The following is a 27,163-nucleotide window of genomic DNA, read 5'->3' as shown; positions in this document are numbered from 1 at the left end:
AACTCCACTGCAGCAATGTAGAGCGTATATCTACCATTAATGACTAGAAAATAGATTGTTTCTATCTGGACTGGTCTAATTTTTGCTATAGAGAATCGCTATGCTTTTCATTAACCATGGCTTGCATTGCAGTATCTCTATTTTACACTAGCGTAGTAGGGAGTTCTTCACATGAATTTGCATTAGTTAAGATTGCAGCACTTAACTGTCTTTCTTTGTTATGCTACATCTGCAGTCCTCGCCGTCGCCTGCGACCTGTTTTAGTTTGTTTCCCCCTCTCTTAGTTAGTCAATCCTTTTGTTATTCACAATGGTACACTTGCATATCATCACCTCAAGTTGTGGCCTTGGTGAGCACTGTGAAGCCTGTTAATTAAATGATGGTTGGAAATGGCTTATGAATCATGCCTTTTTCAGCATATGTTTCCATGAAATTAGTTTACTAACCATTGGGTTTTCCTTTCAGATGTCTCTAACAACAGGATAGTAATTAAGGAAGGCATGTTATTTTTTATGATTAACTTCTTTCATATCTCATTTGCACTCTTGGTCTATTTTTGTTATTCATTATCTTTAACAGTTTCTTGCTACCATCATCGACTTTGGACATATTTGCTTTCTTCAGCTTTGGTCTATCCAGTTGTTCCATGACATATTATAGATTGTTATAATGGAAGTGTATAAGTCTGTCTTTTACCTTTTTCAGGATCACTACCGTTGCTTATTTGTATGCACATCAGTGTTTGCCGAAATGGAAACCTCCAGAACTATTACAAGGTTTGTAAGGCAACATGTGAGGTACACAGCTACATGCAACAAAACTGCATGTGCACTTATTTGATTGCTCATATATACAAACGGAGCTAAATTAACCAGTTAAGATGTCAACATGTTTTATTTTGCTCCCTAATCTCATACTCCCTCCGTCCCAAAATTCTTGTCTTATATTTGTCTAGATACGGATGTATCTAACACTAAAACGTAACTAGATACATCCGTATTTAGATAAATCTAAGACAAGAATTTTGCGACGGAGGGAGTATATCATTTCATCCAAAGGCATTTAAAACATTAGTTTGATCTCCTGTCCATTATTAGATAAGATCTTAATTGTGTATGTTCATTCATCTTCTCAGGGGCAATCAAATTTTCCTATCCCATGTCTACAGCTTATTTGATTTGCGATGCAGGCTACATCAAAGGTATTGGAAAAGCCATATAATCTCATTGAAATGCATTACACCTGATTGCCGCAGCAACGCGCGGGGTACCATCTAGTGGTAACAAATTTAACTTCTCTTAATAAAAAAAGAGGCTTGCTGTCTACAATAAGATGTATAATAAATTTACCCCTTGCACCACAGGTCTCATTTGCAACAAAGAGTTATTTGACAATAAATGCTTGCAAATTGGCAATAATAAGGATCCTTTTAATAATGAAAATTGAAAGAAACATAGCTTCAAACTATGTAATAGAGTTTTCAAAATGCGGGCATTCTCCCTATATAATTTTGCTATATAAGTTGGAACTTAGGAATCCATGTCACGGTTTATCCTTGATACATTGTTGGTAACTCTCCCCTCCCACTCTGGATCCATAGCATTTTGTCCTTCACGGCCCCTTTATAGTCTTGACTGGTTTTGAATGTCACGCTGGGAACACCATTCCTGCTCAAATAATAGCAAGCTATAGATATCGGGCAATAATATAGTGTGAATAACTGAACATGGAAATCTGACAGTAAGACTAATGGAACACAAAGTATGCCTCCTGCAATTTCTTCCATCTTCCATTCAATTCTATGGGAAAAGGTTGCAACATGAGGAATAGCCTGCAGAAATATATAGTATCGAATACTGCACAAGTCAATAAAATGTTACTGCTAGCCATAGTGAATACTGGACCCGATTGGACCTGTGGCGGGTCGGAGCTCTCGCTTCGGCTAGGTGGGGTTAGGTAGGGTTCGGGTGGTGCTTGCGGGCGATGGTCTCCTCGCGGGTGCAGTGTGCATCGGCGGTTGTCGGGCTATGAGTGAAAGGAGGCGCCTATCACTCTGTCTGTCATGGTTGGACGATGTGTTGGGGATCGTTGGCGGTTTCTCGGAGTTGGATGTCGAGGCGGCGACTCCGGGTGGCGGTCCACATGGGTGGCTCTCTAGCAGGCTCCATGTGGTGGTGGTGGCTACCCCTCTTGGTCGTATGGGCAGCAAGAGGTGTAGCGGCGGGTGGCACGGGCGATCGTTCTGCATTGACAGTGACGACGCCCCGAAACAAACTAGGGAGCTGGTCTCGTTGCGCTTGTCCTGGAGACCTCGTGGTGGAACGGGGCGCCACCAAGTGAAAGATCCACGCTTTTGTGCCGATGAAGGTCACGCTCGAGGGCGCCGCTCTCTTCCTGAAGACGTTGTCGAGGTGCTTCTATCTGTGTCAGTGTTTCGGGTGAAGACCCTTGTCTACTCTAGACTCGGCAGCGGCGATGCTTTGCTCTGTTATCCCTCCCGGTGGCGTTGTCGCGGAGCTTAGGTGTGTTAGGGCATAGGGCAGCTCCGTACTTAGTTCTTCCTATGTTCTTGTTTGGTTGCGTTGTGCGTGATCCGGTTATTCTAGGATCGGCGTTCTATGGGGTCGCCTCATCGTCGTGTATTGGTCGGCCGTGTATTATATTCAGATGTTGCTTTATATATAAAAGCGGGGCGAAACACTGTTTCGAGAAGCGCCGTTGTTGCAAAATTTAAGACTTTATGGTAATCTCGTGGATGTTGCGGAGCATTAGAGTTGGACAGAAGCTCAATTAGTAAGGAGGAATTGATTTATAATGAACCGAGCATCATCATCTTTCACTCGAGTTCCCCCGACAGGGTTTGTTTTTGAGGTACTCCCTCCGTTTCTAAATATAAGTCTTTTTAGATATTTCAATATTGACTACACATGGAGCAAAATGAGTGAATCTACACTCTAAAACATGTCTATATACATTCATACGTAGATTCATAGTGAAATCTCTAAAATGACTTATAGTTACAATTAGAAAGGGAGGGAGTACCTGCATGGCGCCCCACCCATCTATTCAAAAGACAACAAAGTTTTACTTACATTTTCTCTATGCAACACCTTGTGAGTAAAGAGAGCCACGCATACTCGTACCCTCTTTTGTGGACAAAGTATTTCTCACCACCATATGAAATATAGATTCATTCGGGCTTCCGGCACACAAATGTTCTCTCCCACTTTTATTATCAGATGCAGCTTCAATGGATAAATGTTTACGGTTAGTAGATTAGGGCACTCTAACGTGACCCCTCAAACGGACATTGTATATCTCCATGGAGGGTGATAGGGGAGCCGGCTATCCAGCCGTGCCCGCATGCATTCCAAAGGGATTTGAACAAATCGAACGGATTTTCATGCAAACAGATGATTTTCATTTAAACCGAACCAAATTCATTACTTTTTTTTACATATTTCAGCTAAACAAAAGCGGATCACACTTGTTTAACCTAGTCTAAATCTTCGACCGCCGTGGAGGTGTCTTTGTTCCATGCCCTGTCTTCCCCTTGTTGGGGCGGTGCGGGTGCGGGGATTTTTTCTTCGTAAGATTGAGCGGCGGCATATGCGAGGATTAAACATTCTTAGGAGTTAAATAGGATGAGGGTTAGGTTAGGTCCAGTTTAACTCCTTAAAATGGAATTTTTACTCCTTTAACCAGTATTAAGGGATCGTCTAAAGATGCTTCAAGGGACCCAACAATTATTCCCATGTGCAACCAAACAAACAGACAATATCATGTACAGCCTAAAACAAGGTAACACAAAGATAGTGGTGAAATAGCATCACCAAGGAAAAATGCTAAAAAAAAAGAGGAGACCAGAGTCATTCGCATTATTCATCAACAAATCATGATATTAGCCTTAGAACATCATCCAACATTCTTGAGATGTATGACTGCAAATTTAAGTGCCTTTGTACCCAGACCAGAATCCAACCATTCCCATTATACATCCATTATTTAGAAAAAAATAAGGCGACACTGGATCAAATTATGTAGAACACGCGTTAAAAAAGGATATGCATAACACGACCAAAACTGAAAATGAATAGACCAAAGATGCGTGTAATACGTGTGACGTTAACAGCCAGGCAGCCTCTCTACTCTCTCGCCGCCTTTGCTTGTGTTCTGCTCTTGAAATCTTCCTCCGTTGCACGAACCCTGCACGCAACAATACAGAGCGCCCGTTGCAGATTCCGGCGCCGCGTCATGCATGCCAGATTTCAAATAACAAGTTAAGCTATTTGGTCATAATTTGCAATGGCACCTATCATTTGAACACGATCTGCATAGGGAAATTGAAAAAAATGTTACAGCAGAACAAACCATCACGAGGAAGTGCAGTTCGAATCTCATCTGCAAATGGAAACAGGCCAGGCAAATAAAATTGAATTAGATAAGAAAACTAAGTACTGCTACATACATTAATGAATGGAGAAAGAGGAGGCGTCAGCTCATTGTATAGCTATAAACAGTAGATCTCCGTAAACAGGCACACAGGCACAGAAAAATAAAAGGAGAAAGGAATGGAAGGAAGGAGATGAACTTTTACTGCACGACCTGTGGAAGGATCATGGCAGCGTGCGAGAAGAATACCGACGCGTGGGCGGCGCTTGTTTCCTTAGGCCGTTGACGGAGGCAGCGCGCCGGTGTCGTGGGCAGCAAAGCACGCAGGTGGTGAAGGTTTGGCGGGAGGTGGAGTGCCGACGGCTCGTGCGGGTGCTCAGGCAGCGGCAACACGCCCCAGCGGTCGATGTCAGCAGCTCCCCGGCGACGACTTTTATCAGTGGAGCAGCTAGAACGGTGCCACCGGCTCCTCCGTGGTACTGGCAGCTGCTCCTTCGCTATAGTCTATAGATGCCCGACGGCGGCCCCGTGGCGCTACTCTCGCTGGACCGGAGGAAGCCTTGGTGGGGTGGGGACGGCTGAGGCTGAGGCAGGTTCTTGCTCCGCAGAGCAGCATCGGCTCCACGCACCTCCTGCCCGGTTCGGCCCCTAGTGGCGGCAACGGAGACCCCTTTGCGGCCACACTCCCGGCGATCTTGGTTGGTCCTTTGTGTAGCTCAATTAACTGCACACCGAGCGGGCTGCTCTCGATGTCCCCGGCAGCTTCCGGTGCTTGCATGGCTCCCCCATAGCGGTAGGCCACCACGAATTGCAGCAGGAAAAGAAAAGGAATGATGAGATCGGAAGAGATGGACGGACAGCCAACATCAGCGACGTGAATGGCGAGCCGTCGCAGCCCTAATCCTGCTTCTCACGCACGTCGTTTATGATGATCTCCTTGTGCCATCACCACAGCCGGCGCGGAGAGGAGATTGGGGCGGGGCCGCCGGAGGAGAGGAGGCCGAGACTTGTAGCGTCGAATACAGACGTGGGCATAGCCTGGATCGGGAGACGCGGGCCGAAGGGAGCTTTTATATTAGGAAACGCCGATTGATCGGTGCTAGAAGATTGACCACATGCAGATCAAATCTTTCCTACCCAATGACATGCAAGTACATGCAAACCGGCCCACCGCATGCAAAGGATCGTGATCAAATCAAACACATGCAACGCACATGGCCCCAGATCGCTACAAGTAGAAGGCCACAGAAGCCCCGAAGCAAAAGGAATGTCTCGCGTACGAAGCTAGGCAATGAAAGAAAAGAGGTGAAGCGTATACCTCCTGGCAGGGACGCGTGCGTGTTAAATAGCAAGACAAGATTACATCGGTTGGCAGCTTGTTGTGTTAGCTTGACCCCTCATCCAAGACTATACAAGATAAGGATCTCTAACCTCCAACAACCTGCCCAAGTTACAACACACGCACACAAGTTACACCCCGTGACATATGTCACGTTACAGCTACACCCATATCATTTAACATCCTCCCTCAATCTAAACGTGTCAAGGTTGAGATTGTTCTTGAAGGCTTGTAGTTGTCGAATCTGTAATGGTTTTGTAAAACCATCTGCCACTTGGTCTCTTGTTGGGATGAACCTGATTTCCAATAGTTTCCTAGCAACCCTCTCTCTGACAAAGTGAAAATCAATCTCTATGTGTTTAGTCCTTGCATGAAACACTGGATTAGCTGAGAGATACGTTGCTCCAAGATTATCACACCATAGGCAAGAAGTGCTTGTTCTTCTTACTCCTAGCTCATCTAGTAAAGTTTCCATCCACATTACCTCAGCTGTTGCATTTGCCAGAGATTTATATTCTGCTTCAGTACTAGAGCGAGAGACTGTTGCTTGTTTCTTTGCATTCCAGGATATGAGGTTAGAACCAAAGAAAACAGCAAATCCACCTGTAGACCTTCTGACATCAGGACACTCTGCCCAGTCTGCATCAGAAAAGGCACTGACAGTTGTTGAGGGTGATTTACATATTTTCAGTCCTATACCAGCACTTCCTTGAATATATCTCAATATCCTTTTTATTGATGTCCAATGAAGTGAAGTAGGGGAGTACAGAAATTGACAGACCTTGTTAACAGAGAAGGATATATCAGGTCTTGTCAAAGTTAAATATTGTAGTGCACCCACCACACTTCTATATTTAGTCCCTTTCTCTGGACTCAACAACTCTCCTTCATGCAATGATAATTTTTCTGTTGTAGATAAAGGTGTACTGGAGGGTTTACAGTCTCTCATACCTACACGCCTGAGTATATCCTTGGCATATTTTTCCTGAGTCGGCAGTATACCATCATGTACCTATTTTACTTCTATGCCAAGGAAATAATGTAATTCTCCAAGTCCTTGAGAGCAAAATCATTCTTCAAGTTCTTAAGTAAAGCTGAGGTGGCTTGTGGAGAGGAGCTAGCAACAATTATATCATCTACATATATAAGCATATAAATGACCACCTTCTCATTTTTGAAGAAAAACAGAGAAGTATCTCCCCTTGAGGGTCGGAAACCAAGTTGTTGGAGCTTTGTGCTTAGTCTTGAGTACCAAGCTCTGGGCGCCTGTTTCAGACCATACAGTGCTTTGTCCAATTTACACACATGTTGTGGTTTGGTGCCATCCACAAACCCAGGTGGTTGCTTCATGTACACCTCTTCCTCGAGAATGCCATGTAAGAACGCATTCTGCACATCCAATTGGCGAAGAGTCCATTCCCTGGAAACAGCAATAGACAGAACAAGTCTAATAGTAGATGCCTTAACTACTGGACTAAAAGTGTCTTCATAGTCAATTCCATAATGTTGTTTAAACCCCTTTGCTACTAGTCTAGCTTTGTATCTATCTATTGTACCATCAGAATTCCTCTTAATTTTGTATACCCATTTGCAATCTATAATGTTTCTATCTTGTTTAGGTGAGACTAGATGCCAAGTTTGATTTTTCATAAGTGCATCATACTCTACCTCCATAGCTCGTTTCTAGTTTTTATCATCTAGTGCGTCAGCTAGATCACGAGGCTCACCAGTAGCAGCAAAGTTTACAACCTTGAAAATTTTACCATACCTGACCGTTCCATCTTTAGGAACAAGTGGTTTAAAAATGCCTCTTTGTGACCATGTATTGGGTCGCTCCGGTTCAACGGCCACAGAAGATCCTGATGTTGCAGAAGATCCCGCAGCCGGTTCTGGACGCGGTCGGACCTGGGGATCGGTCTTGTCGGGAGGCGAGGCGGAGACGCATCCAGGCGACACACGCCCGGGAGTCCGCGCCTCCTCATCATTCGGTGATGGCGACGCGTTGGACGCACCTGCGCCAGCCCACGCACCTGACCGCGAACCTGGCCGCATGTCACCCGTGGATGGGCTGCCTGCATCAGGTGGGGTGGCCGCGCCAGCCGGAGTGTGCGTTTCTGCCTCTGAGTCTGTGCGCGTGTCAGATGCAGCAGCGCCGCCAGATCTCTCGGGATCCACGCGCGCAGGCGAATCTGTCTTGCCACCAGATCTCTCGGGATCCATGTGCGCAGGAGGATCTGCTCCGTGTTCCGAGCCAGGCCGGTTTGGCTGTATCTGCAACATAAAATCATGACCAAAACCAATGTTTTCTGCTGCATTTTTTCCCTCCGGCTTCCTGCATCATCAGAACCATTAGTAGTCCTATTAATCATTTGATCATCAACTATTTCTCCCCCTTGATCAGTAGGATTAAGTAGGTCAGGAGGAAGTAAAAGAATCTCAGCCCTTAGACGAGCACCGGCATTAGGATGAAGGGCCGCAAAAGGAAAAATGTTTTCATCAAACACCACATCCCTAGAAATGTATACACGCCCTGTGGAGATATCAAGGCACTTGTAGCCTTTGTGCATGTTACTATAACCAAGGAAAGCACATTGCTTTGATCGAAATTGGAGTTTATGTGTGTTATATGGACGTAAATTGGGCCAACAAGCACACCCAAAAATTCTAAGAGAGGAATAGTTGGGAGTTTCACGGAATTACCTAGTAAGAGGTGTTTCATGATTTATGACTTTGCTTGGAACCCTATTGATCAGATAGGTTGCGGCAAGGAAGGCCTCATCCCAAAACTTCAAGGGCATAGAGGCTTGAGCGAGCAAGGAGAGGCCGACCTCAACAATGTGACGGTGTTTGCGCTCAGCTGACCCATTCTGCTGATGAGCATGAGGGCATGATACATGGTGTGAAATGCCAATTTTGATGAAGAAAGAGTTCAACTTTTCGTACTCCCCTCCCCAATCTGTTTGGAGAGCAAGAATCTTGCGATCAAAACGTCGTTCAAAAAGGTTTTGGAAGTCATGGAATTTCTGAAAAACTTCAGATTTGTGCATGATGAGATAGATCCATGTGAATTTACTAAAATCATCGATAAAACTCACATAGTATTTTTTCTGCCTACTGTTTCAACAGCAGGACCCCACACATCAGAAAAGACAAGTTTCAAAGGAAATTTAGATTCACTCAAGGATTGAGGATAAGGTAACTGGTGACTTTTGCCCTTTTGGCAGGCGTCACATACATGCTTATTGCTATCGTTATTGACACACGGGATCTTATTCTCACTAAGAATCTTCCTAACAACAATGGAAGAAGGGTGACCTAAACGTCTATGCCACCAATCCAGAGGTGGTTTGGTGACATTGAACACATGCTTCTGGACGTTTCCCCTGGTGTGTTTGACAGGATAGAGCCCTCTTCTACCCCTGCCTCGAAGTAGAACCTTCCTCATTTCCAGATCCTTGATGAGAAAAAAATGAGGATGAATTTCAACAATAGTATTATTGTCAAGAGCAAGTTTACTTGCAGAAATCAAATCTTTTGTTGCCTCCGGAACATGAAGAACATCTTTGAGATGAAGATTGCGATCTGGGGTAGAAATATCTACATAACCAATATGATCAATGGACATACCTGATCCGTTTGCAATATGAATCTGATCACCGCCCGTGTACCTCTCCCAAACGGTCAGCTTCTCCAGATCGCTTGTAATATAGTCGGTTGCACCACTGTCCATGTACCAGTTGGTGTCAACCCCATACTGATGAGCAGCCATGTTGGCCGAGCGCTCCTCTCCTCCCTGATATGAAGAGTCGTAGCGCTTCCAGCACTTCCAAGTAGGGCGGCCAACTTTTCCACAGATCTGGCACACCGGCTTGGCAGAGGAGTTGTTGTTGTAGTTCCTCCTGCCTCCCGAGTTGCCTCGACCACGGCCGTGGTCACCACCACGGCCACGGTCACCATCGCCGCCTGGTTTGTTATTGAAGCCGCGACCACCGCCGCGATCACCGTTGCTGATGGAGTTGTTGTTCTTGTTGAAGCCGCGCCCACGCGTCGCCGCATTCGCGGACGACTGAGAGGACCCGCCGCGGAGATTCAGGCGAGTCTCAAAACTCAGAAGCTGTGAGAACAGCTCCGGGATCTTGACAGGTTCGACCCTGGAACACATGGCCGACACCACTGGGTCGTACTCCTCATCCAGTCCAGCAAGGATGTGGGAGATCACCTCTTCCTCGTCCAAGGCCTTCCCTGAAGCAGTTAGTTCATCACACAGGGTTCGGACCTTACCAACATACTCTATGATCGTGGAGTTTCCCTTCTGAAGATTGGCTAGGGCAATTCTGACGTTGACGGTCTGCGCCCTGGTGTGCGACACAAGCATCCCTTGCACCGTGTTCCATAGCTCGGCCGCGGTGTGGCAGGTTGCCACTTGGACGGCTATCTCACGCGGTAGCGTAGTCAGCAGGTATGAGAAAACTTGCTGATCCCGCGCGTACCACACACCGAACTCTGGGTTCGGCGCCTTCGTCTTGGTTTTGCCGTCATCGCCGGTGACCTCAATGGTCGTGGGCGGAGGCGGCTGCTCGGTGTCGAGGAAGCTTGCCATCTGCGCTCCCCTGATGGCTGAGAGCACCGTGGCGCGCCATAAGGCCTCGTTCCCTCTCGTAAGCTTCTCGGTTGCGTTGTGTGCAAACGGAGACGAGGGGAAGGAGCTTGCGGAGGAAGAGCTCGCCATGGATGAACCCGAGGTAGGCTCTGATACCATGAAAGAAAAGAGGTGAAGCGTATACCTCCTGACGGGGACGCGTACGTGTTAAATAGCAAGACAAGATTACATCGGTTGGCAGGTTGTTGTGTTAGCTTGACCCCTCATCCAAGACTATACAAGATAAGGATCTCTAACCTCCAACAACCTGCCCAAGTTACAACACACGCACACAAGTTACACCCCGTGACATATGTCACGTTACAACTACACCCATATCATTTAACAGGCAAACCAACGAAACACGTACACACGTTCAAAAAAATTCAAACGAAAACCTAAAGACACCACATATTCGTACACGGTCATCTCCCAAACAAATACACGTGCCCTGAACATGTTTACCAAGCAGTCATTTTCAGCCAAGTGGTGAAACCTCAAAGCAAAAACATCCCCGGAAATAGATGCTTGGGTATATAATATGTACATATGGTGCAGCCGCAAGGAACTGAACGAATCAATCTGCTTTAACAATCGGATCCGATCATATATAACAAAAAGATGCTTATATTTCCCCAAAAAGGTTGGGAGGAAATGAATGAACGATTACTGATTCGAGGAAGCGACACACACCTAACTAAGCCTGCAGATCAAGATGGAAGCATGCAAGATTATCATTGCAAGAAGAGGTGCAGAAAATCGATCCCATGCTTATACATACTGAATGATTATCAGCATGATACACCCATAAGCTGATGGATGGATGGATGATTACATGCATGCTGAGCAAATAAAATGCATGCCTTAATTTGTGGCCTCAACCTCCATGACTGCTGACTGAACCTGGATCATGTCCTCGATCCATGACCCAACAATCGACTGAAGATCAGAAAAGGCACCAACCCCAGCGTGCACCACACTTGTATTCCTGAAACAAAAATACGCACATGATCAATGACAAGGAACAGCCAACCAAAACGAAGCAAGGCATTGAGAAAATGATGTGCACCTCCTCTGCTCCTTGCACACAGCTTCACTGAACTCCATTAGAGTCGCCATTACCTTAAACCCAGATTTTGGGTCCTTTATGCCCCGCAATATGCTAGAGTAGGCCTTAAACATTCCCTCTCTAAGCTGGTCGTCATACTCAACCTTACTCTCTTCTGAAACATCAGCACGATATTTTCCGTTGGCAGCTTCTTTAAGCATTTTCATAACAGTCTCTAAGTACCTCTCGAAATTCCGACCGATAGCAAGGGCAATCTCTCCAAAGCATGCCATAATTGAATGTATAAGAGCGACATCTGACATGCCTTTGTAAAGAACGTCCATAATTTGATCACAACATGGCACCGCCACTTTATCTCCCAAGACATGGCAAATATCACACATCACCTCTAAATAAGTTGGAGAGAGCCGCTTCACAGTAAAATACTGCAAGAGCATAGGCATGTGTTCCCCAAAATCTGGACCAATGGAATGAGCAAGAGCACCAATGGCAAGGGCTGCTTTATCACGTGCACTAGAACTATCGCTTGTTAAGGCGCGACACAATAGCAGCAATACACATTGAGCAGAGTCCCTAAGTGCAGATCGTTCGATTATATCCCAGCTGCCCATCTTCTCGATTATGAGTTGAACTAGACCACACAACAAAACCTCAAGAAGGCCACGATTCATCTTGTCACCTGATGAAATTACTACACCATCATGATTGAGCACCATATTCAATCTTCTCATGATACTAGGCATTAACGTTCTAATAGCTAGGGAAGCTTCAAATTCTCTTGTGTTGCTGACTCTTACAATCTCAGTCAATGCTTCATAAGCAGATGCACATGCTGGAAGCCCGAAAGGGGTAGGTTCCGTAGCAGAAAGGAGAGCGTCAATAACAGGCCTAACATAAGGTGAAAGCTCGGGCGAGTTTGGCTTTGACTTTGATTTTGTATCTTCTCCGTAACCTCGAGCAAGAAAATATATAGCTCCAGATACTTTCTCGGACACTTCTGGGACATCTTTGCTACTCTCTATCAACACAGCCACGATCCGAGGAAGGTTTGCATTTGTAATGATTCTATTTGGACTAGCTTGAGAATGCCGAAGCTCAAACAACCGTTGCAGGGTCCACGCGGTAGTGCCTCTTACGTGCATGTTTGGGTCTTTCATCATGTCAAGCAACGGGTTGATCACGGGAGCAAGTTTCTTAAGACAGGGACCTTCTAGGATATAACCTAATGCAAACGTAGCTGCCTTGCGACTTTGCCAATCAGGCGCTATGATGTTAACCTCAAAAAACCGCATCACGGGAGGGACAATAGCATCCCCAATACTTATAGCGGCAAGGCTTAGGCATTCCATAGCACTTGTGGATAGGTCTTTGAAGCTATCATCTCTGTCTTGCTTTAAAAGAGTTTCTAGAAGAAGTGGAGCAAGTGAAGAGAGGGGCTTGCCAAGAAAGCCACAATCAGGAGCAAGGACATCATCATCATCATCATCATCATCATCACCATCATCATCATCATCATCATCATCATCATCACGAAGGTCGTCTTGTCGCCTGATCTCTTCTTGACAAACAGTGGTCCAGAACTCAATAGATTTGAGCGTGACAGATTTCACGCCTCCTTTCAAAGCTTGGGTTGTAAGCCCGAGTATGGTTTCCATGTAGGGCTCTAACTTGGCGTGATGTCTGGATGCAATCGCAGCAAGGCACTCAAAGATCACCTGTCTGAACTCCGCTTCTTCGGATTTAGCGGTATTGAGGACTGCGGCCATTATACGGGTTCTCTCATCATCGTCTTTAAAAATTCTACAAACTTCATACCGTAGAACGTTACGTAGAGCTCTAACTGCTGCGAGGCGGACATCGCGGGTTAGGTCGTCCTCCACGCGGCTCGCCTCCACGATGAGGGCATTGAGGACGTCGTCCACCTGATCCTGCTTGAGGTACGTGTAGTTATTCTTGAAGACATGCTCCAGCGCCTCAAGGGCCGCCTGCTGCTTTATCGGCGACATGCCCTGCCTTTGTGCCGCGTTGCCCAGCAACCGGTGAAGGAGGTCCGGCCACTCCTCGATACGCGCGAGCTTTGCGATGATCTGCGAGGAGGCGTGCCTGGCGTCGGCAACCGGAGATGCTAGCACCGTTGTGAGCGACGACTCCTTGATCTTGGATCCGATGGATGGATCAACGCTGAACCACCGCTGGACGAGTGGATCATCGATCGGATGGATGTCAGAGGAGCACAACGAGTCGTTGAGGATTGTGCCGGCGAGCCTCCTGGACTCGGCTGGGCTGTCGTCGCTGGAGAGCTCCGACGACAGGCCCACGAGGAAGCTGGGGAGGTCGAGCTCCTGGAGGCGCTTGAGATCGGCCTCTGCCGCTGACCGTACGCCGTTGTCGCGGTGCTGAGCGTCCAGTAGAACCTTGGTGATATCCATGGATGTATGTATCTGCAGCAAACACGGATCAAATAAGCACAAGTCGATCGTCGGTTAGCAAAAGCAAAAGCAGTAAGAAAGTCGACCTACTTTTTTGGATGCTAATGAGGGACGAGCAATGACGGTGAACTGAATTGAGAACGGCGACGACGGGCGTCCGGAGAGAATATGAGGTCGACTGCTTGTTCCCGGGTCGAGGCGATTAGATCACCGCCGTGAGAAGAGAATATGAGGTCGGTTGAGACCTTCCGTGTCGCTCAGGTCAGGTTGAGCCGGCCTAAAAAATAACGCAGTGGGCCCTGCCGCACGCACGAACAAAGCCCAGGCGTATCTTAAAAAAACAATCAGCGCCCGTTTATATCGCACTTTACGCGAGATGGAGCAAGCTCTCGCCTGACCGGCTCTGCGGACGACTGGCAGGCCCGTCATGCGAGTCGGATAGAGGCTAGCTTGCCGGTGAACTCATAGAAGGTCAGCGAAGACGACCAGTCCGATGACCCTACCGCTCGCGCAGGGTCAGCCGATGGCGAGCACGCGAACAACAATGTCGTCGCGGCCATGATGGCGGAAGATCCGGGCTTCCTGAATGAGTAGTGGACGCTACTATTATCCATCCGCAACGCCTGCGTCATCTGCCATGGACGATGGCGGCTACTCATCATGGCGGAGGAGCGCGATTCACTGTTCGCATAGATCGTTGAGGAGTTGCGCGAAGAGGAGACGCATGCCCACGTGGATCACACCCGGCTGCAACGACCATAAGGCCATCCCATCCACGACCGGCAATGTCCACATGATGGACTCCAGCGACGAAGAGGAGTTGCGACATGGACGCAGCACTGTCTCATGTCTCGTGTCATATTCTTCCCCTCCCGCGGCTTTACTTCTCATGGCTCACGGCCATTGAGCTTCCAGAACAAGGGGAAGACAGGGCATGGAACAAAGACACCTCCACAGCCGGCCAAGATTTTAGATTTTAGACCAGGTTAATAAAGTGCCGTCTGCTTTTGTTTAGTGGAAATATGTAAAAAAAAAGTAATGAATTTGATCCGGTTTAAATAAAAATCGTCTAGCTTGCATGAAAATCCATCCGGTTTGTTCAAATCCCTTTGGAATGCATGTGGGCACGGCTGAATGGTCGGCTCCCCTATCACCTTCCGCGGACATATACAATGTCCATTTGAGGGTCCTTGTTGGAGATGCCCTAATCTACTAACCGTAGTTTGCAAAGTACTGGATTTATACTAAACATTGTTAAACAATGTAATTGTATGTCACCGTCATGTTTATGAACCGTGGTAGCTAGGGCGTGGTGTGCGTTGTAAACTGTTAGGATAGGTTAGATTGTTGTGATATGATCCTATAGTTAGCTTGGAGATCAATCCACACCTAACCTAATCCTAACTCCCTGTAAGCCGCCGGCCTCTGGCCTTTATTAACACGCAACGCGCCCCTGCATCGTGCAAGCGCTTCCAGCTATTGTTACATGGTATACAGAGCCTAGTTCTTCCATCTCATGTAGGTTATGTCATCTTCCTTCTCCTCCCACGCCATGGCCATGCCCTCGCTTGCCTCCCTCGGCCACACCATCACGGAGAAACTCACCCGCGACAACTTCCTGGTGTGGAAGGTCCAAGTCCTCCCGCGCATCAGGGCCACGGCGATGATGGGCTACCTTGATGGCTCGATCAGGGAACCCGCTGTTGTCATCGTCATCGAGAAGGACAACAACGGGAAGAAGGAGACCACCGAGATACCTAATCCAGAGCATGCGATCTGGGTTACCCAAGATCAACAGGTGCTTACTTTTTTGCTTGCATCTCTGTCTCACGAAGTGCTAATGCAGGTGTCCAATCACACCACGGCCGCGGGTGTCTGACAAGCCCTGGTAGAAAGCTTCTCCGTGCAGTCCAGGGCGCGCCAGATTCAGCTTCGCTCGGCCATCGGTAACGCCCGCAAGGGCGATCTCTCTGCTTCCGCTTACTTCACAAAGATGAAGGGGCTAGCGGATGAACTTGCTGCTGCAGGAAAGCCCCTGGAGGAGGATGATATCGTCTCGCACATCCTTGAGGGACTCATGCACGAGCCCGATTACAATGGGTTCGTCACCTCCATCACCACGCGCGCTGCCACCGATCGGCCGATTGGTCTCAGCGAACTTTTTTCGCTACTTCTATCTGCGGAGGCCCGGATCGCTGCCTAGCACGCTGCCTACACCGCTCACCACTCCGCCAACCTAACTGCAAAGGGTGGTCGGGGCGGTTACGGCGGCGGACGCGGCGGTCACGGTGGCGGACGCGGTGGCTATGGCGGCAGCAACTACTCCGACAACCCACACAACAGTGGCGGAGGTGGTGCGCCGCGCCAACAGGGTGGTGACCGCGGTGACCGCGAACGCTGCCAAATCTGCAAGGAAGAAGGCCACGGTGCGTGGCGCTGCAAGAAACGGTTCGACAAAAGCTACAACAACAACGTGTGCAATCCCGCTGGAGGTGGCGGTGGCGGTGGACGCGGCAATGGTGGGCGTGGTGGAGGCGGCGGGGGTGGCAACTCTCGCGCTGCTAACTCCTACTGTGTGGATACTAACTGGTACCTTGATACCGGCGCCACGGACCATGTTACATGCGAGCTGGAGAAACTAGCTGTCCGTGATCGCTACACCGGCACCGATCAAATCCACACGGCTAGTGGTCAAGGTATGGATATAGAGCATATTGGTTATTCCGTATTATCTACTCCTTCTGGTTCCTTGCACTTGAACAATATCCTCCATGCTCCTAGTGCCGACCAAAGCCTCCTTTATGCCTATAATCTTATGCGTGATAATGACATATTTATTGAACTTCACCCTGAATTCTTTCTTGTTAAGGATCGCTACCCCCAGAGAACAATTCTGCAAAACAAAAGTAGATGGGGCTTATTCCCCGTGACCGGACGGCAAAGTGCTCCTCCACACCAAGTCCTTGCTGCCATCAAGCCATCCACCTCACGGTGGCACAAGTGCCTAGGGCATCCGGCTCTTCCGGTAGTTCAAAAGATTCTTCGCGACTTCAACCTTCCTGTCTCGAATAAACAAGATCATCTTCTAGTGTGTGATGCATGGCAGATGGCCAAAGAGCCATCAGTTACCTTATTCTCGTTCAACTAGTGAGTCCACATCTCCTTTGGAGCTTGTTTTTTCAGATGTTTGGGGTCCTGGACCCGTTTCTGTAGGAAGACAAAAATACTATGTCAGTTTTATCGATGATTTTAGCAAGTTTAGCTGGATATATTTGCTCAAAAATAAATCTGATGTCTTCGAGAAATTTCATCTCTTCCAAGCTGCGAGATGATATAGATCGCATTATTTACTCAGCATGTACACAACTCTTCTCTTGCCGAGAAACACATGAATCTGAACTTTGTGCTTGCATGGAAAGACCGTCTTTTGCCATTCAAAGGAGTGACTTGTCAATTATAGTTGAAATGGACTCCATCGTCGCTGTCAAGCTTCGGATCTTAATAGATCGATTTATTCTTTTATAGTTAGAGAGATTAAGCACCTTATGTCTCTTCGTGATTCCTATGTTACTCGTGTAATCACAATCAAAATAAGGTTGTTGATATAGCTTAGATAAATTTGCTAGACTAGAGGGTAGGACGATGACTTGGATTGGTTTTGGCCCGATAAAGCTAGCCAAATCTGATTGTACGGACAGTGTGATCTGAGTAATACATGAGTTTACCCGCAAAAATAAGTTTATTTCAAAAATATTTTCAGAATTTATTGACTTTTTATTTAATTACAATTTTTTGCTTTTATGGTTTTCTAAATATATACCTACTAATAAATCAAGGTGCGTTTCTTCAATATTTTCATCCATTCACCGCAGAAAATAATTTTTTTCTATCCGAGGTGGTACTAAATTTTTGTGCGTCTCTCCACTAGAAAAGACAAAAAAATTCTACAGAATTCCGCAATTGGGCTGGGCGCACTCCAGCCCAACAAAGCCAACCCAGTAATTATCCTGCCCACGCGTTGGGAATACCTTATTTGTTGCACAAGGCAACAAATTGTTGAAAGTATGCACAGGTCGCCTAAGACTGGGCCGACCCGTTTTTGTTTTTTCAGTGTTCTGTTTCTATTTTCCTTTTTCCATTCCTTTCCTACTAATAAACCAAGGTGCGTTTCTCTATTTTTTTCATCAGTTCACTGCAGAAAAAAAAAATCCTATTCGAGGTTGTACTAAATTTTGGTTTATCTGTTTCATTTTTTCCCCTTCTTGTTTTATTTTCCATAAAGTAAAAATATACAAAATATATTCAGAATTTCAAAGATTTTTTAAATATTCAAAAATCAGCATTACCAAATTCTATTCCTGTTTTTAAAAATATTAGAACCTTAAAAAAAGCTGGCATCGGAATTTCCTCAACATTGAAAAAAATATTGCCATTTTAAAAATCTATTTCAAAATTGTTCGTGATTGTTTTGTAAAATTAATATTTTATAAAATGTTCCATATTCAAAAACAAATTCCTGTTTTAGTAAAAAGTTAACAAAAACAAAATAATATTTGCGTCCAAGCAAACATTTAAAAGAATTGTTCTCAAAATTGTATTTTTTATAAAAGGTTCATGTTTTCAAAAAATTAATTTTGAATTTCAATAACTGTTCCCATTTCTAATTTTGTTTGTGTTTTTCCAACATTATATGGATTTTAAAAAAATTGTCACAAAATTGTCCGGGCTTTCAATTTTTTTGACGTTTCAAGAATATTGTGTTGTTCATATTTCTTAGAATGTTCAATAAATAAATAAATAGATCAAATCTGATGCTATCATATTTTATTAAATTTACGCGCTGGCCATGGCTTAGCAGCGTGCGTTTGTTCTATCCTGGTTGGATATAAATTAAAAAAATTGTGGGCATGTGCCAATAAAAGAGAATATTTTGTTTGGCTCAAATTAGAAAAAAAAATGTGGATACATGAGCGCTAAAATAATCAAAGAGAATAGAACGTCATAATGAAGGGACACTCATGCCCGACTATGCTTATGCAAGAGGATTTATGCGCTGCAATTAGTAATCCATCCGGTTATGCTATCGTAGGAGAGTGGTCAAAGCAACCGTGTCCCGATGGTCGTCACACATCCACCAGATGAGGAGGCATACACAACCCTGAGATGGAGGTGGATGTGAAAGAAAAAGGCATGAGTTGGGTGCTCGCCACCATGCCTACAAACTCCACCACTATCAAGATTTCATGGGCCAAACATGTCCAGCGAGAAGACCGCAACTCCTTGCTTTGTCACCTACCATTGTGGAGATCGTCTTCCCCTCGAGTTAGGGTTTTGTTCTCCTCCCGGCGGCGCCTCGTCATCGACGTCGAGACCGCGATCCCCTCCGCCTCTCCTCCACCGATTGCCGGCGTCTTTGGACGGCTGACAAGCGTGGTCGGAAGGGTTCGGCTTAGGGAACCTCCCCGCCTGTGGAATCTGTGTTCTCTCAGGCAAGAGATCCGATGATGGGCTCGACGTCTGCATTTGATGCGGCGATGAGCGAGATGGAAGCGATGATGAAGGAACTGGGGTTGAAGGAGGATGATCTGGTTGACGTTGTGGTAGAAGATGGTGACATCCCAAAGGAAGCTGCCCGCTGGATGACAATAGCTCGAGTGGACACGGACAAACAGTATAGCCAATACCGGTTCTATTGCAACATGCGTGTCGCCTGGGATCTAGCGAAAGAGGTAAAATTTCGGCCGCTCGAAGAAAACTTATACACCCTGCAATTCTCCTGCCTCGGTGACTAGGAAAGAGTTATGGAGGATGGACCTTGGACTTTCAAGGGCAAGGCAGTCGTCATAGAGCCGTATGATGGAATCACCAGGCCATCGTCGATAGAACTAAACAAAATTGAGATGTGGATCCAAATCCACGATCTTCCAGAGCTCTTCTTTGGCCTGATCAAGTCCCTGGCTGCTACCGTAGAAGAGTTCATCTTTGCTGAACCCAAGTCTCAGGATTTTGAAGGAAATTTCTTCAGGGTCAGAATCAAAGTGGATGTTACTAAACCCCTAAAGAATGTTGTTTCTTTGGTAGTAAAAAGGAAGAGGGAGATCTTTAGGGTGAAATATGAGAGGCTACCCGACTAATGCGTCGTTTGTGGCATGCTAGGGCACTTGTACAAAGAGTGCGGCAATGGGATTCACCCCCCGTTGGAGTTAGTGTTCAAAAATCTCCAAGCTGTCTGGTTCAAAGGGCCAGGCCGTGGCCCGGGAGCGGAAAGTGTTGGGGAACATAGTAATTTCAAAAAAAATTCCTATGCACACGCAGGATCATGGTGATGCACAACAACGAGAGGGGAGAGTGTCGTCCACGTACCCTCGTAGACCGTTAAGCGGAAGCGTTATGACAACGCGGTTGATGTAGTCGTATGTCTTCACGATCGACCGATCCTTAGTACCGAACGCACGACACCTCTGATGAAGCTATGTACCTACGGTAGGGTCATGGATCTGTCCAAGCCCCAAGGACATCTCAAAAGGAACCAGAAGCGGGCGAAGCAAAATCATCATCCACTCGACCGTGAAGCTATGTTCCACTCGACAGTATAGAAGACACTCGACTATGCGAACAACCACTCGACGATACGAGAAACCACTCGGAGTGTAGAAGGCCTAACGTCACTCAGGATGACAACGGTCGGTCATTCACTCTGCAACCTTAAAAGACCATTTATATCTCTTTATTACTAGCATTACCAGTAACGCCCTGCCTTAATGTACATTGAACCCTTTGTAACGTGGGCTGGCTGGGGTCCTGGCGCATTCTATATAAGCCACCCCCCTCCTCCGAGACAAGGGTTCGCACCTTTTGTAATTCACACGCATATATCTAGTCGACCGCCTCCGGGCTCCGAGACGTAGGGCCGTTACTTCCTTCGAGAAGGGCCTGAACTCGTAAAACTCGCGTGTACAACTCCTTCATAGCTAGGATCTTGCCTCTACATTCCTACCCTCCTATTCTACTGTCGGGCTTAGAACCACGACAACCTCCGCGTTCAGCATACGTTCAGCTCGGTGACGTCCCGCGAACTCACGATCCAGTAGAGCTCAGGGAAGAGTTTCGTCAGCACGACGGCGTGGTGATGATGTTGATGAAGCTACCGCAGCAGGGCTTCGCCTAATCACCGCTACAGTATGACTGAGGTGGATTATGGTGGAGGGGGGCACCGCACACGGCTGGAGAGATCTCAATGATCAACTTGTGTGTCTAGAGGTGCCCCCTTGCCCCCGTATATAAAGGAGCAAGGGGGAGAGGTGGCCGGCCAGGAGGAGGCATGCCAGGAGGAGTCCTACTCCCACCGGGAGTAGGACTCCCTCCTTTCCTAGTTGGAATAGGAGAAGGGGGAACGAGGAGGGAGAGAGGAAGGAAAGGGGGGCGCCGCCCCCTCCTTCTCCAATTCGGACTAGAGGGAGAGGGGGCGCGCGGCCTGCCCTGGCAGCCCCTCCTCTCTTCCACTAAGGCCCATCTTGGCCCATTAAACCCCTCGGGGGGTTCCGGTAACCCCCGATACTCCGGTAAAATTCCGATTTCACCCGAAACACTTCCGATATCCAAATGTAGGCTTCCAATATATAAATCTTTATGTCTCGACCATTTCGTCGTCATGTCCTTGATCACATCCGGGACTTCAAACTACCTTCGGTACATCAAAACATATAAACTCATAAAACCGATCGTCACAGAACTTTAAGCGTGCGGACCCTACGGGTTCGAGAACTATGTAGACATGACCGAGACACGTTTCCGGTCAATAACCAATAGCAGAACCTGGATGCTCATATTGGTTCCTACATATTCTATGAAGATCTTTATCGGTCAAACCGCACAACACTATATGTTGTTCTCTTTGTCATCGGTATGTTACTTGCCCGAGATTTGATCGTCGGTATCGAAATACCTAGTTCAATCTCGTTACCGGCGAGTCTCTTTACTCGTTCCGTAATACATCATCCTGTAACTAACTCATTATTTATCATGCTTGCAAGGCTTATAGTGATGTGTATTACCGAGAGGGCCCAGAGATACCTCTCCGACGATCGGAGTGACAAATCATAATCTTGATCTATGCCAACTCAACAAGTACTATCGGAAACACCTGTAGAGCACCTTTATAATCACCCAGTTACGTTCTGACGTTTGGTAGCACACAAAGTGTTCCTCCGGTATCCGGGAGTTGCATAATCTCATAGTCATAAGAACATGTATAAGTCATGAATAAAGCAATAGCAGTAAACAAACGATCAAGTGCTAAGCTAAATGAATGGGTCAAGTCAATCACATCATTCTCTAATGATGTGATCTCATTGATCAAATAACAACTCATGTCTATGGTTAGGAAACTTAACCATCTTTGATGAATGAGCTAGTAAAGTAGAGGCATACTAGTGACACTATGTTTGTCTATGTATTCACACATGTATTATGTTTCCGGTTAATACAAATCTAGCATTAATAATAAACATTTATCATGAAATAAGGAAATAAATAATAACTTTATTATTGCCTCTAGAGCATATTTCCTTCAGTCTCCCACTTGCACTAGAGTCAATAATCTAGATTACACAGTAATGATTTTAACACCCATGGAGCCTTGGTGCTGATCATGTTTTGCTCGTGGAAGAGGCTTAGTCAACGGGTCTGCAACATTCAGATCCATATGTATCTTGCAAATCTCTATGTCTCCCACCTGGACTTGATCCCCGATGGAGTTGAAGCGTCTCTTGATGTGCTTGGTTCTCTTGTGAAATCTGGATTCCTTTGCCAAGGGAATTGCACCAGTATTGTCACAAAAGATTTTCATTGAACCCGATGCACTAGGTATGACACCTAGATCGGATATGAACTCCTTCATCCAGACTCCTTCATTCGATGCTTCCGAAGCAGCAATGTACTCTGCTTCACATGTAGATCCCGCCACGACGCTCTGTTTAGAACTGCTCCAACTGACAGCTCCACCGTTTAATATAAACACGTATCCGGTTTGCGATTTAGAATCGTCCGGTTCAGTGTCAAAGCTTGCATCAACGTAACCATTTACGATGATCTCTTTGTCACCTCCATAAACGAGAAACATATCCTTGGTTCTTTTCAGGTACTTCAGGATGTTCTTGACCGTTGTCCAGTGATCCACTCTTGAATTACTTTGGTACCTCCCTGCTAAGCTAATAGCAAGGCACACATCAGGTCTGGTACACAACATCGCATACATGATAGAGCCTATGGCTGAAACATAGGGAACATTTTTCATTTTCTCTCTATCTTCTGCAGTGGTCGGACATTGAGTCTTACTCAACTTCACACCTTGTAACACAGGCAAGAACCCTTTCTTAGCTTGATCCATTTTGAACTTCTTCAAAACTTTATCAAGGTATGTGCTTTGTAAAAGTCCAATTAAACGTCTTGATCTATCTCTATAGATCTTGATGCCCAATATATAAGCAGCTTCACCGAGGTCTTTCATTGAAAAACTCTTATTCAAGTATCCTTTTATGCTATCCAAAAATTCTATATCATTTTCAATCAGCAATATGTCATCCACATATAATATTAGAAATGCTACAGAGCTCCCACTCACTTTCTTGTAAATACAGACTTCTCCAAAAGTTTTTATAAAACCATATGCTTTGATCACACTATCGAAACGTTTATTCCAACTCCGAGAGGCTTGCACCAGTCCATAAATGGATCGCTGGAGCTTGCACACTTTGTTAGCTCCCTTTGGATCAATAAAACCTTCAGGTTGCACCATATACAACTCTTCTTCCAGAAATCCATTCAGGAATGCAGTCTTTTGATACGTCTCCAACGTATCTATAATTTTTGATTGCTCCATGCTATATTAACTACTGTTTTGGAAATTATTGGGCTTTATTATCCACTTTTATATTATTTTTGGGACTAACCTATTAACCGAAGGCCCAGCACAGAATTGCTGTTTTTTGCCTGTTTTAGGGTTTCAAAGAAAAGGAATATCAAACGGAGTCCAAACGGAATGAAACCTTCGAGAACGTGATTTTCTCATCGAATACAACTCAGGAGACTTGGACCCTACGTCAAGCCACGTAACAAGAGGCCACGAGGTAGGGGGCGCGCCTACCCCCCCAGGCGCGCCCTCCACCCTCATGGGCTCCCTGTTGCTCCACCGACATACTTCTTCCTCCTATATATACCCACGTACCCCCAAACGATCAGATACAGAGCCAAAACCCTAATTCCACCGCCGCAACTTTCTGTATCCACGAGATCCCATCTTGGGGCCTGTTCCGGAGCTCCTCCGGAGGGGGCATCGATCACGGAGGGCTTCTACATCAACACCATAGCCTCTCCAATGAAGTGTGAGTAGTTTACTTCAGAACTACGGGTCCATAGTTAGTAGCTAGATGGCTTCTTCTCTCTTTTTGGATCTTAATACAATGTTCTCCCCCTCTCTTGTGGAGATCTATTCGATGTAATCTTATTTTTGCGGTGTGTTTGTTAAGACCGATGAATTGTGGGTTTATGATCAAGTATCTATGAGCTTTGAATTTTTTTTAAATGGTTGCATGCATCACTTTGATGCAGAGGCCGAAGGCTATCCTTCTTTTTAAAAAACAAAAAGAGAAAAACACTAGTTGCTTAATTAATTAATTTCCGCTATTATATGGCTGGCTCTATTTTTACCGTTCCATATGGGTATTTATTTATACAAAACAAAAAAGATGGTGTTTGAGGATAGTTGTGAGTAGGAGATGAAACATATCATTTCCGAGATTTGCTTCTTGGACGAACGACACCAAGAAGGTTTGGTTGGAATTTGGAGAGGACACCAATGTCGACCTCATGTAAATTAAATAGGAGTAGATGCACGTATATAAACTGTAAGTAACATACATACATACATATATACATACATACATACATACATACATAATATTTTGAGTTTGGGATGAATGAGATGGAAAAAAGTTGAATGTCATCGTATGATTGGAAAGAAAGGGGATTCCCAAAGAAGAAAGAAAATACAGTACATAGATATATAGACTTGAAAAGGAAAACATGCATGCATGCAGAATTAACCACGTTCGTTCGGATCGATCACAGCAGCAGGCCGGCCGGCCGAATATAATTAAGATGGATGCATGTTGACAGCCTATTCCGCCCGATCGAGCTTGCCTATCAACTCGCCCCCGTCCAGGATGCTGCCAAACATGGCGGCCTCAAACAGATAGTTCACCTGCCAGGCATGGTGGCTTGCATGGGCGACGAGCCAAACCATTTCGTCGATGAGGCCCTTGGAGAAGAGCTGGACCATTTGCAGGCGCGAGGATTCAATGAGGTGTTTCTCACGCTGCTTGTCCACCTCGCCCGTCCTGACGTACTCCAGCGGACCGGTGACAATGGACGACCAAAGGGCGGCCAGCAGGTGGTCTTGGTCTCCTTTTACTTTGAGGAAGCGTCGGACGTGGTCGCAGGTTTCTTCCCCATTGCAGGCATACTCAGGGTCAACGGGCCTGCTGAAGCCGGTGGTATGAAAGTCGGTGTCGAAGACCTCGTCGAAGTCGGCCTCGCGCTGGGGCCGCGCCGGGGACTTGCGGGCCTTGGGCCATCCTAGGAGGGCGCGGCGGAGGAACATGTGCCGGTCGTTGTGCAGATGCCAAGTGTACAAGGTGATGCACATCCGGGCCACAGGCTCGTGCCACCTCTGAGTGTACATCCGAGCTCCAGTGGCAGCGTAGGCGTCGTAGATGGCCCGCAGCGCCGTCTCGCTCACCACGCCTGAGGCGGCGATGTCGGCCACGTTGAGGAACGAGTTCATGACCTCGGAGTTTACCAGGTCGCTGCCCACATCGATGACATCGGTGCCGGGTGAGCTGAAGACGAGGTCGCTCGTGACGGCGCCAACATCGAAGCCCCGGGCTATGGCCTCAGCCCCCATGCCGAGGATGCTGCTCTCGCACAGGGACAAGACCTGGGCGGTGTGGCGGTCCATCTGCCCCGACCGGTCCTTGAGGAGCGTCCTGTGCGCCGCCTCCAATGCGATCTTGGCTCGGATGTAGGACGCGCCGATGGCGACGGCCTCGCGTCGCTGCCGGCCACCAGGGGTTCGTAGCGAGCGGGCGTCGGCGAGCCCGTCGCGCAGGAGGCGGCTGAAGGAGGGGAACACCTTGTGGTACCCGTGCTCGTAGTAAAATGCCATGTCCACCACGTAGTTGGAGAAGAGGGTGCGCACGTCGTAGGCGCCAATCAGCAGGTTCGCCATGCCGCTACCAGATAGGGCGTTGCTTGTTGTCATCGCCTCAGGCCAGTCGGCGGCGCCCAGCAAGGCGAGAACCTACGGCGCGGCTTGGACCAGCCCGGCGCCCTTAGTGGGCAACACGTTGCCGATTGCGTGCTGCGTGCTTTTCCACAGCGCCAGCTCCGGCGACAATCGCAGTTGCACCACCCTGGGCCGCGCCGCGTCGCCTCCGCCATCACTGCTAATGCTAGCAAACATCTCCGCCAGCATGTCTTCCGCCTCGCGAGACAGCCTTCTCAGATCTGCCATGGCCCCCGTCCCCTTGCCGACCAAGGCCCTCGCCGCCGAGTAGCCCATGTACAAGGGGAAGACTCCATCTTGCCGCTTCGCCAGCCGGGCACCCCAGAAATATGAAGGGATTGCAACTAGACCGCTGCCGTTGTCGCCAGGGACAGTGTCCTTCTCCCTCACCACCTCAATGTCGAGTCCGTGGAGAGAGGAGCCACCCCAGGTTGGGGTTGGGGTGGGTGGTACCTCCGCGTCGCCACGACGAGTCCAAGCGAGACTCAACATTTTTATTTAGTACTGTATTAAAAAAATGCAGGTAATGGACTTCTCGTGGTGTTTGCCAGCCTTGTGTATTCCCCAGCAGCTTATATAGCCATATCAACGCAAGGCTGGCTTCCTCTCAGAAGTGGTTTTTGTACAAGCTTAAGCCTGTGGTACTAGCTAGCTAGAGAGACATACGTTTTGATTGTTTTCTTCTTGTTGTATCACTTTCTCGCCATATGACTAAAAAGTAACACGATTCCGCAGGTATGAGAGGGAGTTGTTTGTGTCTACCTCGCCCTTGTGGGCGTGCCGGCTGTCGTGGTTCTAAGTCTAACAGTAATGTAGGGGGGTAAGTATGGAGAGGGGAGATCTTAGTTATGGAGAAGTTGTAAGGACACAAGGTTTACGAGTTCAGGCCCTTCTCGGAGGAAGTAAAAGCCCTACGTCTCGGAGCCCGGAGGCGGTCGACTGGATTATGTGA

At 47.0% G+C, this 27,163-nt stretch overlaps 1 protein-coding gene and 2 pseudogenes across 1 annotated transcript; all 3 read right to left on the bottom strand.

Moving 5' to 3' along the window:
- Positions 1-9,829: 9,829 nt before the first annotated feature.
- LOC125549671 (small nucleolar RNA Z247) lies at positions 9,830-9,968 on the bottom strand (annotated as a pseudogene).
- Positions 9,969-11,234: 1,266 nt separating this feature from the next.
- LOC147977473 (importin subunit beta-1-like) lies at positions 11,235-13,868 on the bottom strand. Its single transcript, XM_087519986.1, has 2 exons — positions 11,440-13,868; positions 11,235-11,358 (listed from the first exon to the last, which is right to left on the bottom strand). The coding sequence occupies exons 1-2, from the start codon at positions 13,866-13,868 to the stop codon at positions 11,235-11,237; spliced, it is 2,553 nt and encodes an 850-aa protein (XP_087376112.1).
- Positions 13,869-24,921: 11,053 nt separating this feature from the next.
- LOC147977472 (uncharacterized) lies at positions 24,922-26,703 on the bottom strand (annotated as a pseudogene).
- Positions 26,704-27,163: the final 460 nt, after the last annotated feature.

This window comes from Triticum urartu, chromosome 4A, assembly GCF_056163025.1.
Source record: "Triticum urartu cultivar PI428250 chromosome 4A, HENAU_Tu73, whole genome shotgun sequence".
In the NCBI taxonomy this organism is placed as follows: domain Eukaryota; kingdom Viridiplantae; phylum Streptophyta; class Magnoliopsida; order Poales; family Poaceae; genus Triticum; species Triticum urartu.
The sequence above is the reverse complement of the archived record's forward strand: the minus strand, read 5'-3'. Positions and strand labels throughout refer to the sequence as shown.

Excerpts from the sequence above, each read along its gene's own strand:
- LOC147977473 (XM_087519986.1), bottom strand. The coding sequence starts at position 13,868 with ATGGATATCACCAAGGTTCTACTGGACGCTCAGCACCGCGACAACGGC. Across the intron at positions 11,359-11,439 it reads GTGTGCAAGGAGCAGAGGAG|GAATACAAGTGTGGTGCACG; the intron begins GTGCACATCATT and ends TTTTTGTTTCAG.